The sequence below is a fragment of the Vicia villosa genome, linkage group LG4, assembly GCF_029867415.1.
Source record: "Vicia villosa cultivar HV-30 ecotype Madison, WI linkage group LG4, Vvil1.0, whole genome shotgun sequence".
NCBI classification, from domain to species: Eukaryota; Viridiplantae; Streptophyta; class Magnoliopsida; order Fabales; family Fabaceae; genus Vicia; species Vicia villosa.
In genome coordinates this window covers 148,766,605-148,783,357 of record NC_081183.1, presented here as the reverse complement: position 1 = coordinate 148,783,357, position 16,753 = coordinate 148,766,605, and the positions used below count along the sequence as shown (strand labels likewise).

The following is a 16,753-nucleotide window of genomic DNA, read 5'->3' as shown; positions in this document are numbered from 1 at the left end:
TCGAGTATTGGTATGGCTCCGTTTGAGACTTTGTATGGTAGAAGATATAGAACACCGTTGTGTTGGCACGAATCTAGTGAGAGTGCGGTGATCGAGCCAGAAATTGTGCAACAAACTACGGAAAAGATTAAAATGATTCAGGAGAAGATGAAAGTTTCTCAAAGTCGTCAGAAAAGTTATCACGACAAGAGGAGGAAAACGCTTGACTTTCAAGAGGGAGACCAAGTGTTTATAAGAGTAACTCCTATGACAGGTATTGGTCGGGCGCTGAAGTCAAGGAAGTTGACACCATGTTTTATTGGTCTGTTTCAGATTTCAGAAAAAGTAGGAGAAGTAGCCTATTGTATTGTTTTGCCACCGATGCTTGCAAATTTGCATGATGTATTCCATGTGTCTGAGTTGAGGAAATACATTGTGGATCCGTCCCATGTGATCCAAGTAGATGATGTACAGGTGAAAGACAACTTGACGGTTGAGGCTTTACCAGTGAGGATTGAATATCAAAAGCTGAAGCAATTGTGTGGCAAAGATATAGCTTTGGTCAGAGTAGCCTGGGGAGGACCGGCTGATGGAAATGTTACCTGGGAGCTAGAAATCCAGATAAAAGACTCCTATCCGGAACTCTTTACTTGAGGTATATTTTCGAGGACGAAAACTCTTTTAGTGGGGGGAGTTCTAACACCCGTATATTTTAATTTCTAATTTAATTGGAAATTGAATTAATAATTAGACTTATTTTGTTTTTATGAATATAAATTGGAAAAGAATGGTTTATGGTATTGGGCCATGTGTGATGTTAGTAAGAATGAGGTGTTAAGTTAGTAAATCCCATTACTAATTTAATGTTATTTTCATAAAATAATAAGGGAATTGGAGAGAAGTTATGGAACGTGAAAGAATGAAGAATTAGGAGCTCAAGAACGTGAAAGAGAAGCAGTAGAGGGAGAGACCAATCAAGAATGTTTGACTAAGGTAAGGGGGGACTCTCCGGTTAACATTTCTTATCGTGTTTTGGATGATAACATTGATTAGGAATATTGTCTAGGTCAATTGGATTATATGTTAGGTTTAGGGAGGTTATAATTGATGAAATTGCATAGATTATTGGTTAATAATGTGTTGTTTTGATGTATAATGATGTATGACAATGCAAATGATGATTATTTATCTGTATATGATATTTAGAATCGATTTTGGACTTAGGATGTGTGAGATCGCAGGGTCTATCGCAGACCTGAGAATCTGCAAAATCGCACGTCCGCTAAGCGGAGGTAGGTCCGCTGAGCAGAGGTCCCAACATAGTTTGCCTCTGACACGAGTCGCTAGTGGTCCGCTGAGCGGACCTTGCTGTGCAGAAATTTTCCAAACTTGAAAATGATGTATCTTTTGAATCGTTGGCCTGTTTTGAGTGTCATTTTGAGTATGATGGACCTCATAAAATAACCTGTGTATTTAAATGATGAAATGAGGTGTAACTTTTGATTATTTTGAATCATGATGGTATCGTTTGATGAATGATGTATTGTGTATATATGTGATGAGATATGATAGTACATGTTATGTTGAAGCAATGATCATGTGATGATTTATTGGTTGTATGATGATGATTGGATGGTAATTGAATGGTGCTAATATATATATATATATATATATATATATATATATATATATATATATATATATATATATATATATATATATATATATATATATATATATATATATATATATATATATATATATATATATATATATATATATATATATATGTGTGTGTGTGTGTGTGTGTGTGTGTGTGTGTGTGTGTGTGTGTGTGTGTGTGTGTGTGTGTGTGTGTGTGAACATGCTTAATGATGATGATGATGATGATGGTACGAGATGAGACGATGATATTCATCGGATCGACGATGTTATAAGTGTGTTGTATATATTTGCATTCATTCATTAGCATATGTTGAGGGGTGAATCTAGATGATGTTGTGGATTCAGTGAAGGGCATAATTCCCATTGTGTGGAATTGTGCTAGCAGGGCCGTATCTTGACGATGTTGGATTGGTTGTTGGGTTATTCCCATTGATGATGTTTGGTACCACATGCATAGTGTCAGTTCATTCATATGCATGATTTCATAACATGATTGAATGTGTTTCAGTGTTATGAATTGATGATGTGTTGGTTGCGTGTTTTGTTGAATTGTCTGAATATAATATGATTAGGTGAATGATATAACTATGATGTGTTATTATTTATGATGCAATAATATTTGTTAATTGCGATAAGACTCACCCTTACATGTTGTTATTTTCAGATTGAGGTAGCGGCTTTCCGACTTGGTGAGGATTAGCTCATTAGTCAGTGCGTTTTAGTTTAGCGTCAGGTGTCATGCTCTGATATAATGTAACATTGGGGAACGTGATGTTTTGAGTTTATATTTTATAACTCTAATTGTTTGTTTTGAGTTTGAAGGATAAATTTTTAAAAGATGTTGAACTTATCTATATGATTTAATTTCCGCTGTGTTAACATGAATTATTATGTATTATGATGAATCTCCTCAGTGAACGCATGGCAATGACATATGATATTTATTTTTAATATGAATTGTGGCACCCTTGTTTTATGTTACTCTGAAATATTTATTTAATTGTCGCGGGGTTTATAAGGATGTTACAACTACCATCTTTCCATGCATAGCAGACACAACAAGACCGAACCTCTCAACACAATCAGCAACAATAAAGCAATGAGTAGCACCGGTATCAATAATAGTAGTTAAAGAAATGCTATTAATGAAACAAGTACCTCGGATGAGTCTGTCCTCGCTAGTGGTCTGAGTTCCCGACAAGGCGAACACCTTTCCACTAGATTAATCCTTCTTCGGTTTCTGACACTTGGTACTAACGTGCCTCTCTTCACCACAGTTGAAACACACCACATCCTTACTCTTGAACTCAGGTGTAGCATGACCAGGTTGTCCATAACGGAAACACCTCCTTGCATCAGCAGTACACACATTGCTCTTATGACCGGCTTTGCCACACTTAAGCACACAATACCAGTAGGAGCATCTCCCCCACTAGTCTTCTTGCCCTCATAAGCCCTCTGCTTACCCTTGCCACTAGGAGCATCATAAGGCTTGCCACGACCTTGCTGACTTTTGCTCCTCAACGATACGACAACAATCAACCAAATCCGCAAAGACACGAATCTTTTGGTAACCAACCGCTTTCTTGATCTCGGAACGCAATCCATTCTCAAACTTAATGCACTTTGAGAATTCACCAGTTGGCCCATCATAATGTTGGTAAAACTTAGCCAACTCGCCAAACTTAACAGCATACTCCACAACCGACTTGTTTCCTTGCCTCAACTCAAGAAATTCAATCTCTTTCGTGCCACGGACACCTTCAGGAAAGTACTTCCTCAAGAACTCCCTACGGAAAACAGCCCAAGTGACTCCTTCGCCACTAGCCTCCAACCTCTCACAAGTCTCGAGCCACCAATCATCAACTTCAACCGCTAACTGATGAGTCCCATACCGAACCTTCTGCTCTGGAGAGCAATCCATCAGACGAAAGATCCGTTCAATCTCATTTAGCCAAGTCAATGCGCCATCAGAATCATGGGTACCCTTGAAAATAGGTGGATTCTCCCTCTGGAAAGTAGCCAAATTGCGAGATGCAGCATTCTCACCACCATTAGGCTGATGCTCAAAAGCTTGAGCCATTGCCTCTAAGGCAGCAGCAATCGCATCATCGTTCCTTCCTGCCATCTCGAGTTGTCACTACAACACAAAAGAAATCACAACCAGACAACAATACATGATTACTAACCAACTACGACACGACACGTGGCCGGACGGACCGACCTGCTCTGATACCATTAATGTAACACCCCGAATCTACCCCGCAATTTATATAACAATCAGACTAATTAAAGATACGAAAACATGCATAACAGAGTGTCACATTTGATCAACATAAGAAAACACAACATATTGCATCAAAGCTCATACAATGGATACATAACAATAGTCATGGGGGAATACAAAGTATCATCACAACTATGCAAAACATCGCATAATGTAGCAGCGGAACACATAAATCATAACATCTCAACATAATGAGAACTTGCCAACATGGCATCCATGAAATATCGTGTCATCATACGAGTTAATATCAAAATTTAACAAATACAAGGTAACATAAAGCAACACAAACGGTGAAACCCCCCAGGTGCTACGTATCAGAGCATAAGATACACTGACGCGAACAATAAGCTAACGTCTACTCGTCATCAGTACCTGCAAGTTACCACCGAAGAGGTAACATACAACAGAAGGGGTGAGATATCATTCATGATAAAGAAACGTATGATAATACTTATAGCGGAAAAATAAGAATCATACGCATTCACCACTTCTCAACATATGCATTTTTGCAACAATCATATATATTATCAATTATCCAAGATATATAGTGTTCAAGCAACATAGCATTCAAACATCATGGTATTCAAGTAACATAGCATTCAGATCCTCATTCATATCATATAACAAATGCAACATATTCATCATCGCATAATACCAAAATATGACTCAATATGTAACTCGACACAATGCACATGCATGTGGTACCATTTGGAGTAAAACTCCCACTTCTCTTTTGCCATTAGGTCCACTTCGCATTTTCCATTTTCAGGCCATCGTCACATTTGCCATTAAGGCCACTTCACATTTATTCAATGGATGAGACTCAATGATGCAACATCCATATTCACATCATTTATCACATAACAACTAAACATCATCAATTCAATATCGCAATTTAATGACAACCACAATATCATTATTGTTCAAAGCAATGAATCACTTCGCAATCACGTCACTTCTCATATCAAAGCACAACAATATCACTTCACATCACATAAAACCATCAAGAAAAAAAATACAATTTTCAAGATGTTGTCAAGGGCTATTCAATTATATATCATCATATAGGAATTAATTTCAGCTTCACATAGGTTCAAACGACATATAAAACGGATCTACGAATCAAAAGTTACGCATATTTGAGTTTTCCCAAATCTGCCTACAGTTCGCGGCACCAACCTTGTTCGCGGCGCGATGACAGAAGTTTTGCTGTTCGCGGGGCGAACCGAACGAAAATCAGAATTTCAGTTCAACTAACAACTACGGGTTCCAATAAAAAATCACCCAAAATCTCATTCCAGACCAATTCCAGCACATATTAGTGATACCTAGCATGTTACTACTCATGGGCAATCATTATAACATCATTCAACACAATAACTCACAAAAACCCAATTGATTTCACTCAAAACCTAACATTTATCAAGAAAACGATTCAATACATATAACCCCTAAATTCCACCATAAACTATCATCATAGATCCCTTTAGAATGAAAGAACCCCACCCTTACCTTGGTTGGATTGAAAGAACCTCTAAATCTTCAATGGGTTCTCCTAGTTTCTCCTCTTCCTCCTTTCTCTCCTCCCTTTCTCTTATTTCCCAAATAACCCCTAATTATCATAAAACCCTAATTTTGTTAAACTCTTACTATTTTATTATTACTAATGGGCTCTAATTAACACCCCACTATTACTAACACCAACTTAGGCCCAAATGCCAATTGTTTTACTAACTTAAGTTATTTACAACAACATTAGCATAAAAAGTCAATTAATCACGTAATCATTTAATTCACATATAATCACACAAATAATACGAAAATTTACCAATCACACAAATAAATAAATAAAGCGATTAAAAACGGGACGTTACAATGTGTCGTGCTCAAGTGCCGCCTACAAGCCACCATTAGCGCCTCTGCACCCATACCCTTGGACCCGATCCCGAAGCTAGAGCCGAGACTGGGGGTTGGAATAAGCTGAGCCGAGTTAAGCTTTGTCAAGCCTGAGCCTGACCTGCTAAAAAATTCAATGTCTAAGCCTAGAATGTAACCTATGATATGCTTATTTTTATCCTTGAGCCTAGCCTTTTTTACGGCTTGATTGACCTACTAACCCACTTAAAAGCCTATTTATTTTGAACATTTATAAATAAGCAACTCTACTAATGTTAAATAGACTAAGAAATTAAAATATCAATGAGACTAAATATTTGTTTTCATTGATTCATTCGAGTTTATCTATTAGCATACGTTTTTTAATACTATTTGTTTGAGAGAACTTATGAAAACAACGTATTACAACAACTTATTATATTGTTCATAAATTTTTTTTCAACTTATTTTCATACAGGGCCGGCCTTTAGGGGGCGCAGCAAGAGCTGTAGCTCTGGGCCCCAAAATTTAGGGGGCCCAATTTATTTTTTAAAATTATAAATACAATACATTTTACACCTGTTTTCTTAAATACCGGTATAAATAATTACTTTCAAAAACATTTTACACCTGATTTTTAAATGTGGGTGTAAAATAATGTTTTTTTCAAAACTTCTAAAATTTTTTCAAAATTTCTGTATAAATTTTTATTTTTTTGTCTATTTTTAAAAATTTAAAACAGGGCCCCCAAATTGATTGGGCCGGCCCTGTTTTCATAAGTTCTTCAAGATAACTAACCTATATTTTTGAATTTTAATTCAAAATATTAAATAAAATATTTAAATAATATAGTTATTCATGTTTATTTAAATAGTAGTCTGATAGGCTTAAAAGATTTTTTATGGCCTGTGACCTAGTCATTTTAGCTTTAAGTTTTTTCTATTTAAAAAAAAGTCTGACATGAGCTTTTGTAGGCTATATCGTAAATCCTGTTAGTTGGTATGACATATTCTCACTCCTACCAACAAATCAACAAGAGGGTGTATGAGGGAGACAAATGCAATAAGACTTGCTACCACCACATTTGTCCATGTGACACTTTATACTCTTTAACTATTTTGTTGAGTTAATGTATAATTCTTTATAAATACTTTTAATGTGAGTAACATTTTTTATGTGAGAATATTTCGTATAATATTCATTGTCATCTATTCAATTACACATTTTTCTTATTATATTGAAACATACTCATGATCATTTGCGGCCATTAATCTATTATATATATTAAAACAGATTCCAACATCTTAGGCCATATAGTCATATTTTTGCCACATCATTAAACATTTATGCCACATCAACTCCGGATAACAACAAAAATCTTTTAATTTAACAACTAATTACTAATAACTTCAATATAAAATAGTTCTATAAACTTTTAAAAATAATGTATATATATTTCTTGCCATCTTTTCATCTATTTCATCATTATTAATATATTTTTGAAAGATAAAATTAATTTTATCCATTTACTTAGAATAAGTATATGATTTAAGTCAATATAATATAAATTTTGTTTACAAAAAAAAATACTATTAACTAATTACAAAATTTAGTTGATAGACGAACGTATAAAGTAAGACAAAAAATAAAGTATCAACCTTAAAAGATTTATACTAAAATTTCATACTCGAACGATTAAGACTCTACGTAATCAATCATCACAGTCAAAATTAAGATCTAAGATAAACCTCTCTATTTTTCGAAACATACATTTTTTATTTTGTATTTTATTCCTCAAATCATTAAGTTATATCATTAAATTTTATTAAGATGACGTGAATAACCTTATTGAAATAGGCGATCTTTTCTCTTTTAATCTTTGGTGGATTTGTCTCTCATTCACAAAATGATGAAGATTTAACAATTTTATAAATATTGGAGTAAAAAAAAGAAATTAAATATAAAAAAAATTATTGAAAATTTTGACTATGATGATTTGTTGCATACAGTCTAAGTCGCTCGAATCTAGAAATTCTCCCATTCATAAAATGATGCATACAGTATGAGACTCTATGATGATTGGGTACATAGAGTCTGAATTGTTAAATGCAGAATTTCTTTCATCTATAAAATGATAAGCATTTAACATTTTTAAAAAATATTGGAAAAAGAATAAATATAAAATAAAAATATTGAAACTTTTTCATTTGTTTGTCATTTTAAAATTTAAATAGCAGCATCTTATTTATCATTTCTATAATTTAAACATATTGTTCTCTCTTTTATTCTATTCATCTTATGGTCACGATTACAATTCATATTATATTAAATAAAATTAAAATATACATATAATCCAATATTACTTAAAAAACTTCATCAATATTCTGTGCATCGCGTGGGTGTGAATCTTGTTATAATAATAATAGACGACATTAGCATTGTTCTTTGTCTATAATTTTTTGATTAAATTAAAAGATTATTATAATCTCACTTGGGTTTATATCCCTTAACTATCTCCATTTTCTTAAGAAAACTTTCAAATTAATTAAATAATCAATACACATCCGTATATATGTTCATCAAATATTTAGGGAATTGTTTTAGAGTGTGTAGAAAGCCTATTTTTTGCATGGAAAGATTTCGTCATTGATTTTAAATAAGCATTAAATTTTGCAACGAAACACCATGTGCATGGACTAAGACTTCCTTTTTGACTAGAACTCATTTTTGCAAAACATAATGATCTATCTCTTGACACCATTCTAAAATTTTATAAAGCTCACGTGACCACCGACACCTAAGAAATCAATAATTGATTTGTGACACTGGTTGCCCACTAAAATATAATCCAAAAATGTATAACCGAGACCACAGCTGGTTGGAAAGTTTCTGTGACCTTCTCATGAATCAAAAGTCGGTTTGAGTGGTTGTAATGTTTTAATTTTGAAATTGTAAAATATAATATGTTACAATAGATAAATTTTACATTTTTTTATTTAATCTAAAAACAGTTTATAGTTGAATTTTCATTTTATACCTATAAATGAGTTTATACATAAATAAAAACTAAGAGATACAAACTGCGATGCTATCTTTTTTATGGTAAAGTTAATTCTTTTAAAAATTATATCTGTAGATCTAAGATATACAACATGGTTATTTATAAGTTTTTAGACTGTAAAAACAATTAATTGCTTCTGATGCTTAAAAAATCAAAATATCAAATGCAAATTGAATAAATATGTTTATATTGGTTGTCGAAACACATTTTCTTATGTTTAACCACTTTACTTAAAGTAGCTTTGAGAGTTGTCCATACTAAAATCTTTAGTCTTTAGTCTTAATTAGGGGTGGCAAAACGGACTCTCCGCCTTGCCTTAAGCCTACCCAAAAAAAAGCGGGGTGGACAAGCCCGTCAAGTAAAAATAGACATAAAAATCAAGCCCGCTCAACCAAGGTGGCGGACTTGTCCGCTTATTATTTTATATATTTTTTATTTTTTAATAGATTAATGACCTTTATTATAACTTTCAATTAAAATTTTCACTCATTTTTTAGAACAATTTTTTATTAAGCATCTTTTAAACAAAATTCACTTTAAAAATATTGCATATATTCACAAATAAATGTATAAAATAAAACCATCAAGAATTGAAATTATTCGAATTAACTAAAAAAGGGTCGGCTTAAGGAGGGACGGACTAAACAAATAGGTGGGACGGGCTTTGACAGGCGAAGGGTTTTAGCGGGGAGAGCATTGGCGGGTGGCGGGTTTTGGCGGGACGAGCTTTGGTGGGCCGTGGGTCCAAAATTTCAACTCAACCCGTCATTTTATGGAGGGTGCACGGGTCGGACCGGTGGGCCACGACCCGTTTTGCCACCCCTAGTCCCAACAGTGGAGAAATTATAGTCAAGTCCACACAAGCATGTTTTCCTCCAATCCAGCCATACACCAAAATATTTGTTGGTCTAAGCGTCGATGGCCCTCATGTATCAGTCAAAAAATTCACATACGCCTCTTTCTTCATAGATACTCTGGTCCGTCAAAATATATCAAACAAGACATCCCTAATAATATCATATCGGTTTTGAAGCCTAAAAACTCTCTACAATGAATCATTTGCTTCATAAATATATCTAAACTTTACGGTAAACAGGACAAACTTCATTAATAAAAAATAATATAATCATCAGATGATATGGTATATTAGAATAGTACGATATTTTACCAGAGACATACATATTAGCCTAACCCAGTAATAAGATTGAAAAATATGTTTTCAGAATTGTCATATTTTTTTGTGTGTAAGCAAGAAATCAAATTAAAGGAAGAATTAAGGGTTATCCAACCTTAGTACACAAAGACGGCCGGCAACCGACACAAAACGAGATTACAAACCAAATATGATTACGATATAAAAGACCAAGGGTCTTTGCTAAAATCGTAAAAACTATAGTTGGAGTGAGTAATATCGCCAAAAGAAGACCACCTCCAAACCAAAATTTTGATATTCTAAACCATGTTGTTGATGTTCCAAACCTCAAGCTTAAAGCAAAAGTCATTCCTTATCAACCAAATAATTCGTGAATTGGCTAACCAAAACACCCCTAATTTGCCTTCTTTAATCTTTTTTACACGACCAAGAGAATGCCACTCCATAAAAGACAGAAGACACTCATCCTCCACCACACCCGAAAAATCCACCCAAGAAGCTATCTTCCTCCAAGCAATTTTAATCACATTGCGCTTAAAAAAGATATGGTTCCTATCTTCCAAGTGATAATCACAAAAAATACACTTTAAGTTAGATAAAGTAAAGTTAATACCTCTACACCTCAAAAGATCTTTAATGGCTAATCTATTAACAAAAAGTCTCCATTCGAAAACTTTAATCTTGAACGACACCACCATATTCCAAATAAATTCCAAAGCCCCATCACACCTATTAATAGGCCCATAAGGAATACGCGAAAAAGTAAAATGTGAGTAACATGAAGAAATCGTAAAACCCTGTTTCGGATCAAGAGACCAAAAAACTGAATTCTTTACATCAAGCACACCTCCAAAAGACTCTAAACGACCCTTCAAATCCATGAAAAGAGTTAAATTATCCATTCTCGTAATAACAGTTTCGAAAATACCCAAATCACCCCACTTTCACACATTGTCGCACCATCCTCCAGTACCCGTCACCGATACTTTATTCAAAGAAGAAGCCGAATAAAGCACCGGGAAAGCCTCCTTCAAAATTACATTCTCTAACCAACAAGCTTCCTAAAAAGGGGTATTAAAATCATTTCCTATAGAGAAGCGAAAATTAGAGACAATCGGGTCCTTATAAGAATAAGAATAAAGTCATACCTTTAAAACATCTCGCAACCAAAAAGAAGAAGAGGCAAGCTTATAAGAATCTCCACCACAAAAAACTAGCATAGATAAATCACCGTACCGGACCTTCAAAACATCATACCACAAAGATTTATGCCCTTGCATAATTCTCCATCTCCACTTGTTTAGAAGAGCAAGGTTGAATTCGGCTATATCTTTTATCGCTAATCCCCCCATCAAATAGGGTAAAGTCACAACTTTCCAACTCACCCAATGAATCTTCCATTTCTCTTCAACTACCCCCACAAGAAATTACTTTGAATCATAGTAAATTCTTTAACCACTTTATCCGACATCTTGTAAAACGATAAAGTAAAGATGGTAAGAGAACTCAAAATAGATTTCAAAAGAGTGGTCCTACCTCCAAGATTGAGAAAACAATTCTTCCACCCCACAAAACAATTTTTCATCTTGTTCAAGAGAGGTAACCAAGATGATTCCTTCCTAAGAATGATGTCAATGGGAACTCCAAGAAAGGTGAAATTACTCTCTTCTATTTTGCAAGAAAGATAGAAAGCAGCAACTTCCAAAAAATTAGTCGAGACATTAATACCAATCAATTTGCTTTTATAAAAATTAATACCAAAGCTCGAAACAATTTCAAAGGCTCTCAACATGGTCTTCAATGCCTTCACATGCTTGAGAGTGCTTGAAATACTATAAGAAAAGTGATTCCGTTCACGATTCTAGTCTCGATCTATTTGATTTATTAATTTTCTAACACCTTTTAATAACAAACTTCTCAAATTCACCAATATGTTGAATTTTGAAATTGAATAATATATTTTTAGAATTGTCATTTTTTAAATGTCAACACATCAAAATCAATGGTAGGTTTTGAGGAAAGAAATTTGGATGGCTAAAACTAAAATATATGTTCAAATTATTTTTTAAAGTTGTCATAAATTGTTAATTGATGTGGATTCTTACTTTGTGTTTAAATTACTCTAAGGGCGAGAGTTCTGCTTCTGATAACTAAAAGAGAGTGTCATGGTTCTTTCCCATTCCTATTAAGGTCCTGTTTGTTTTGGCTTTTTTTAAAAATGATTTTTATAGTATTACTAAATTTTGTGAAAAAATATTTTACAAAGAAACTTTTTATAAAAGCTTCAAATGAAAATTTTGTTTGAATAGTTATTTTTAAAATGTGATTTTAGGTATTTCATCTATTTATAAGAAAAAAATTTAGATATCAAAATTTCAAAAAATAACTTAATTTTGAAGCTATTTCAAATAGATTTTCATAAAAATCATTTTTGAAATATAACTTTTTGAAAAAATTATGATTTTGACTAAGTTTTGATCTTCAGTTATGTATGTTTATATCATAGGATGTCAAATTAAGTGTTTCATTTTAGAAAAAAAATATAAAAAAACTTGTAATATTTTAAAAAACGGTTTTAGAAAATCTATTTTCAAAAATACAAAGAAAAAAAATCGATTTTTAAAAGCTGAAACAAACTGGCCCTTAAGATTTACCATCGATCACAATTATTAATTATTGACTGTTTTCTATTATCAGTGAGTATTACTCTAATCATCTGTGCTATAAATATTTATCTTTAGTTTTCTATTTGACAACTATATCGACTATCATTATGATTTTTTTTTTAAACTATTGCAAGCTATCATTTTATTACCGCACTCTACCATTTTGACCACTATTGATCACCATTTTTTTTTTTTGTCTTTGATAACAAATTTGTTTGTTGTTAAATCGCCACTTTGACCATATTCCACTATCACTTCCAATATCACTATAATTGTTGGTGATAGTGTTGAGTGTAAATGTGAGTGGTTAAAATTCCACATTGTTTATGAATGAGTGAAATGTTGAATTTATAAGAAACAAAACGCATTTACCTATCACCTTAAGGTTTTATGTGGAGATGTGGTGTCTCCCTCTCTTATGGTCTTAGAGCATTGGTCTCATCAGTGCTTCTGATTTCCCCAGAGTCTCTATTATAGGTTTATTTTTAGGCCCGATTATATCCTTATGGAATGTCTGATTGGCCTATAATTCTATTTAAAAGTTTATGACATTATTCATATGGTTTTTTCTACTTATTTTCATAAGTTCTTCAAGATAACTAGTCTTTATTTTTGTATTTTAATTCAAAGTACAAAATACAAGATAATAATAATAATAATAAATTTATTCATATTTATTTAAATAGGTCAGACTAATAGACTTAAAAGACATTTTTATGGCTTGTGACCTAGCCTTCTTAACTAAATAGACTTATTAAAAAGCCTAGACATTTTTCTATTTAAAAAAAATATGGTCTGGCCTTGGCTTATGTAGGCTCGATCGTAGGCCTCTGTTAGTCGGCATGGTCTATTCTTACCCTAAGTTGTTGATCACCACTTCATCCACCTTTAATTATCAATATTACAAATACCTACTACCACGTCGTCATCCTTTATTCATCAATATTACCAATGTGTACTACCACTCTAGTCACCACTTCGACCACCAAAGACCATCACTAGTCACTTCAATTATCATTGGTCACCACACAGACAATCATTTCATTCACATCGGATAACATTTTAGCCACTGAAAAACACCACTATGACCATCATCATTCTACACATGGTTGTCCACCATTTCAGCCACCTTCAACCATTGTTGATATCCTCTACATCCACCTCTAACCACCACACCACCTTTCTTTAATCTCCAATATAACCACCATCAACCATTATGCGACCACTTTGACCATCAACAACCATTATACATCTCTACTATTTCCACCCCTTACCACCACACCACTCACTTCCAAACACCAGTCTAACTATCGAAAACCATTACACTAGACCACTTTCAATCATCACATTATCCATCTCTAATCACTAGTTTGCCCATTATTAATCCCATTAAGACCAGTGACAACCACAACCTACCACCGCAGTCACCACTCCATTAACCTCTGATCATTAATCTGGCCACTATTTTCTACCACTCTAATTACTACTTTGACCATTAAAAACACCACTATGATCATTATCGATATATAACTCGAGTATCGACAACTACCACTTCATTCATCTCTGATCACCTATCTGACTATCATGGAATATCGTTTTGACTATTAGAAACAACCATTCTAATCACTATTGATATCCACCCTAACCACGCCAACCATCACTTTAACCATCATTGACCACCATTGTTGACCACGACTAAATCTACCTCTAATCTTCAATCAGATCTCTACTAACTACAATCATAGTCATTATTCTGAAATACCAATCACCACTTGTATCATTGCAACTACACCTTCTTTTAAGATCATAAATCTAACCACTAACAACTACCACTATATCTTCACTATAACCACCACTTTAACCACCCACAGTCTTTTACAACAGTGGTTTAAAAGTATTATTAAGTAAATATTATATATATATATATATATATATATATATATATATATATATATATATATATATATATATATATATAATATTTTAACTATTTTGTAAATATTGAGTTGTTTAAGACCTATTTATAATGAAAGATAATTTTTTTATTACATTTATAACTAATTTTAATTTTTAGAATTTTATACTTCAACATTTAAATTCATTTTAACTTTAAAAAATAATAAAAATTCAAAAACGAAATTAATTTTTTATTTAAAATTTTCTACACATTATTAGACCAAGATGGAACAAAAATCAAATCAATGACCTCTCACTAAATAGTACCATCTCTTGACACATTTTCTCTACTTACCGACCTATCATATGTTTCTATTAGACCGACTAAATTGGGTGACCGTCATTGAAAAACACATCTAGATCCATTGAACTAAACAAAAATACTACCTTAACCTTAACCTTAACCAAACATAAGAACATGCAAATCAGATAAGAATCTTTTAGTACACAATTTCATTTGTCGCCTTATATACAAATCTGTGGAATATTTTAAGCCATAACTTACTCTTTAATATCTAAAGAATCAAGTCCATTCATTCACATCACAACCAATTAATTAGTACACTCTCTCAAGATTGAAATTTTTGGATCAGATTATCATCTGGACATGATCTGTTGCCTACTGTTTTTCATATTTTATTTTGGATAATATCAAAACATATACTGCCATTATTCTTGTGGGGTCCATAGCTAGCTAAGCAATTGTGACCATGGTCCCACCAACCACATGACCACCCCATTATCTCTTAACTCACTCATCCTTTTACCTTTCTTTTTCTCTATATAAAACCAAACATCCACAAGTTATGGAGAACAAGTAAAAGATTAGAAATTTTCATGCAAAAAAATTAGAGAGTTTCCTTTTTATTATTATTATTATTATTATGGAAGTTGCTATTGAATTGGATGATGATTTATTTTTTGCAAATTTGAGCAAGGAAATTGCTCTCTTAATTATGGATGAAGATGAAGATCCTCTTGTTTCTCAACCTCAAAACTCTCTTCAGGTATTTTACTAATTACACCTCCTTAATTACCTCATACACCTCATAACTACATATTTATTTTCTCATAATATATGTAGCACCGACATCATTCTTGACCGTGTTGGTGTCTATGTCCGATTTGATTTATTTATTTATAATAATTATTATCGGTGTTGATGTGTTAGTGTGTAGTGTTTTTGGTGTCTACATATTTCATAATTGTTAAGTTTAATTTTCAGGCTTTTTCTAGAGCAATTCATCCTCCTCCACAGTTTGATATCTTCTATGAGCAAGCTTTGGTAAGAAGAGAAAGCAAAGGAACAGGAGTGTTTATTCCACAAGCAACACAGCCAAGAAGGAAGAACAAGAAAGGAAGATCTAATTCATACTCAAAATATCCAAAACAATCTCAAGGCACAAGAATGGATTCTCAAGTTCATAACAAGAATTCTTTGAAACAGTGAAAATATGGATGAAGTTATTTATATAGATCCTTCTAGTTAAAGCTGCATGATTTTAAATAATCTCTAGTGATTAATTTGATTATTATATTGTTTAATAATTTATGTGTTTAATTAATTCTTTATAGCCTTTAGGCAATAATTGTATGGCTAATTATTAAGTTGTATTGATATTTATATAAAGGTGAATATGTACATGAGATGGGAAAACCATTTTTAAGTATATACACCGATATATATTAGTCATCTTATAGGAGGGTTCAACAACCAAAGGTTTTGTAATCTTCCACTGTGTGTAAAAGCATTTTGTGGCTATCTAGTTTTCTATGATAGATAAGTTTGTCCTTCTTTCTTGCAATGATATTAATGGTAGGTTTTTTTTTTTTAGTAATTTTTCTATGTTATCCTTTTTTCTTTAACGTTACTATTTTTGTGTGTATACACTCACTTAATATATAAGTTAATATATATTTTTAAATAACTTAATCTTAATTGAACAGTCGACAATGTATTAAATGTGTGAATATAAAGTGTCTTTAGATTTTGATTTAATGTTATACATACTATAAAATACTATTTTTAATCTATTAGACTGATTTAATTAAATAAATATGAATAATTTATTTTTATAATTATATTTTATTTGTATATTGGATTTTAATAT

General features: G+C 32.5%; 2 protein-coding genes across 2 annotated transcripts; one reads left to right on the top strand and one right to left on the bottom strand.

Annotated features, from left to right (window-relative positions):
* Positions 1-3,127: 3,127 nt before the first annotated feature.
* On the bottom strand, positions 3,128-3,772 carry LOC131598050 (uncharacterized). Its single transcript, XM_058870696.1, has one exon. It carries the CDS (start codon positions 3,770-3,772, stop codon positions 3,128-3,130), a length of 645 nt encoding a protein of 214 aa, XP_058726679.1.
* An 11,676-nt stretch (positions 3,773-15,448) lies between these two features.
* LOC131599916 (uncharacterized) lies at positions 15,449-16,437 on the top strand. Its single transcript, XM_058872154.1, has 2 exons — positions 15,449-15,649; positions 15,868-16,437. The coding sequence occupies exons 1-2, from the start codon at positions 15,527-15,529 to the stop codon at positions 16,090-16,092; spliced, it is 348 nt and encodes a 115-aa protein (XP_058728137.1). The 5' UTR covers positions 15,449-15,526; the 3' UTR covers positions 16,093-16,437.
* The last annotated feature ends 316 nt before the right edge of the window (positions 16,438-16,753 follow it).

Bases quoted from the DNA above. Each gene is read 5' to 3' on its own strand.
- LOC131598050 (XM_058870696.1), bottom strand. From the start codon at position 3,772: ATGGCAGGAAGGAACGATGATGCGATTGCTGCTGCCTTAGAGGCAATG.
- LOC131599916 (XM_058872154.1), top strand. From the start codon at position 15,527: ATGGAAGTTGCTATTGAATTGGATGATGATTTATTTTTTGCAAATTTG. The intron at 15,650-15,867 runs GTATTTTACTAA...TTTAATTTTCAG, and splicing joins AACCTCAAAACTCTCTTCAG to GCTTTTTCTAGAGCAATTCA.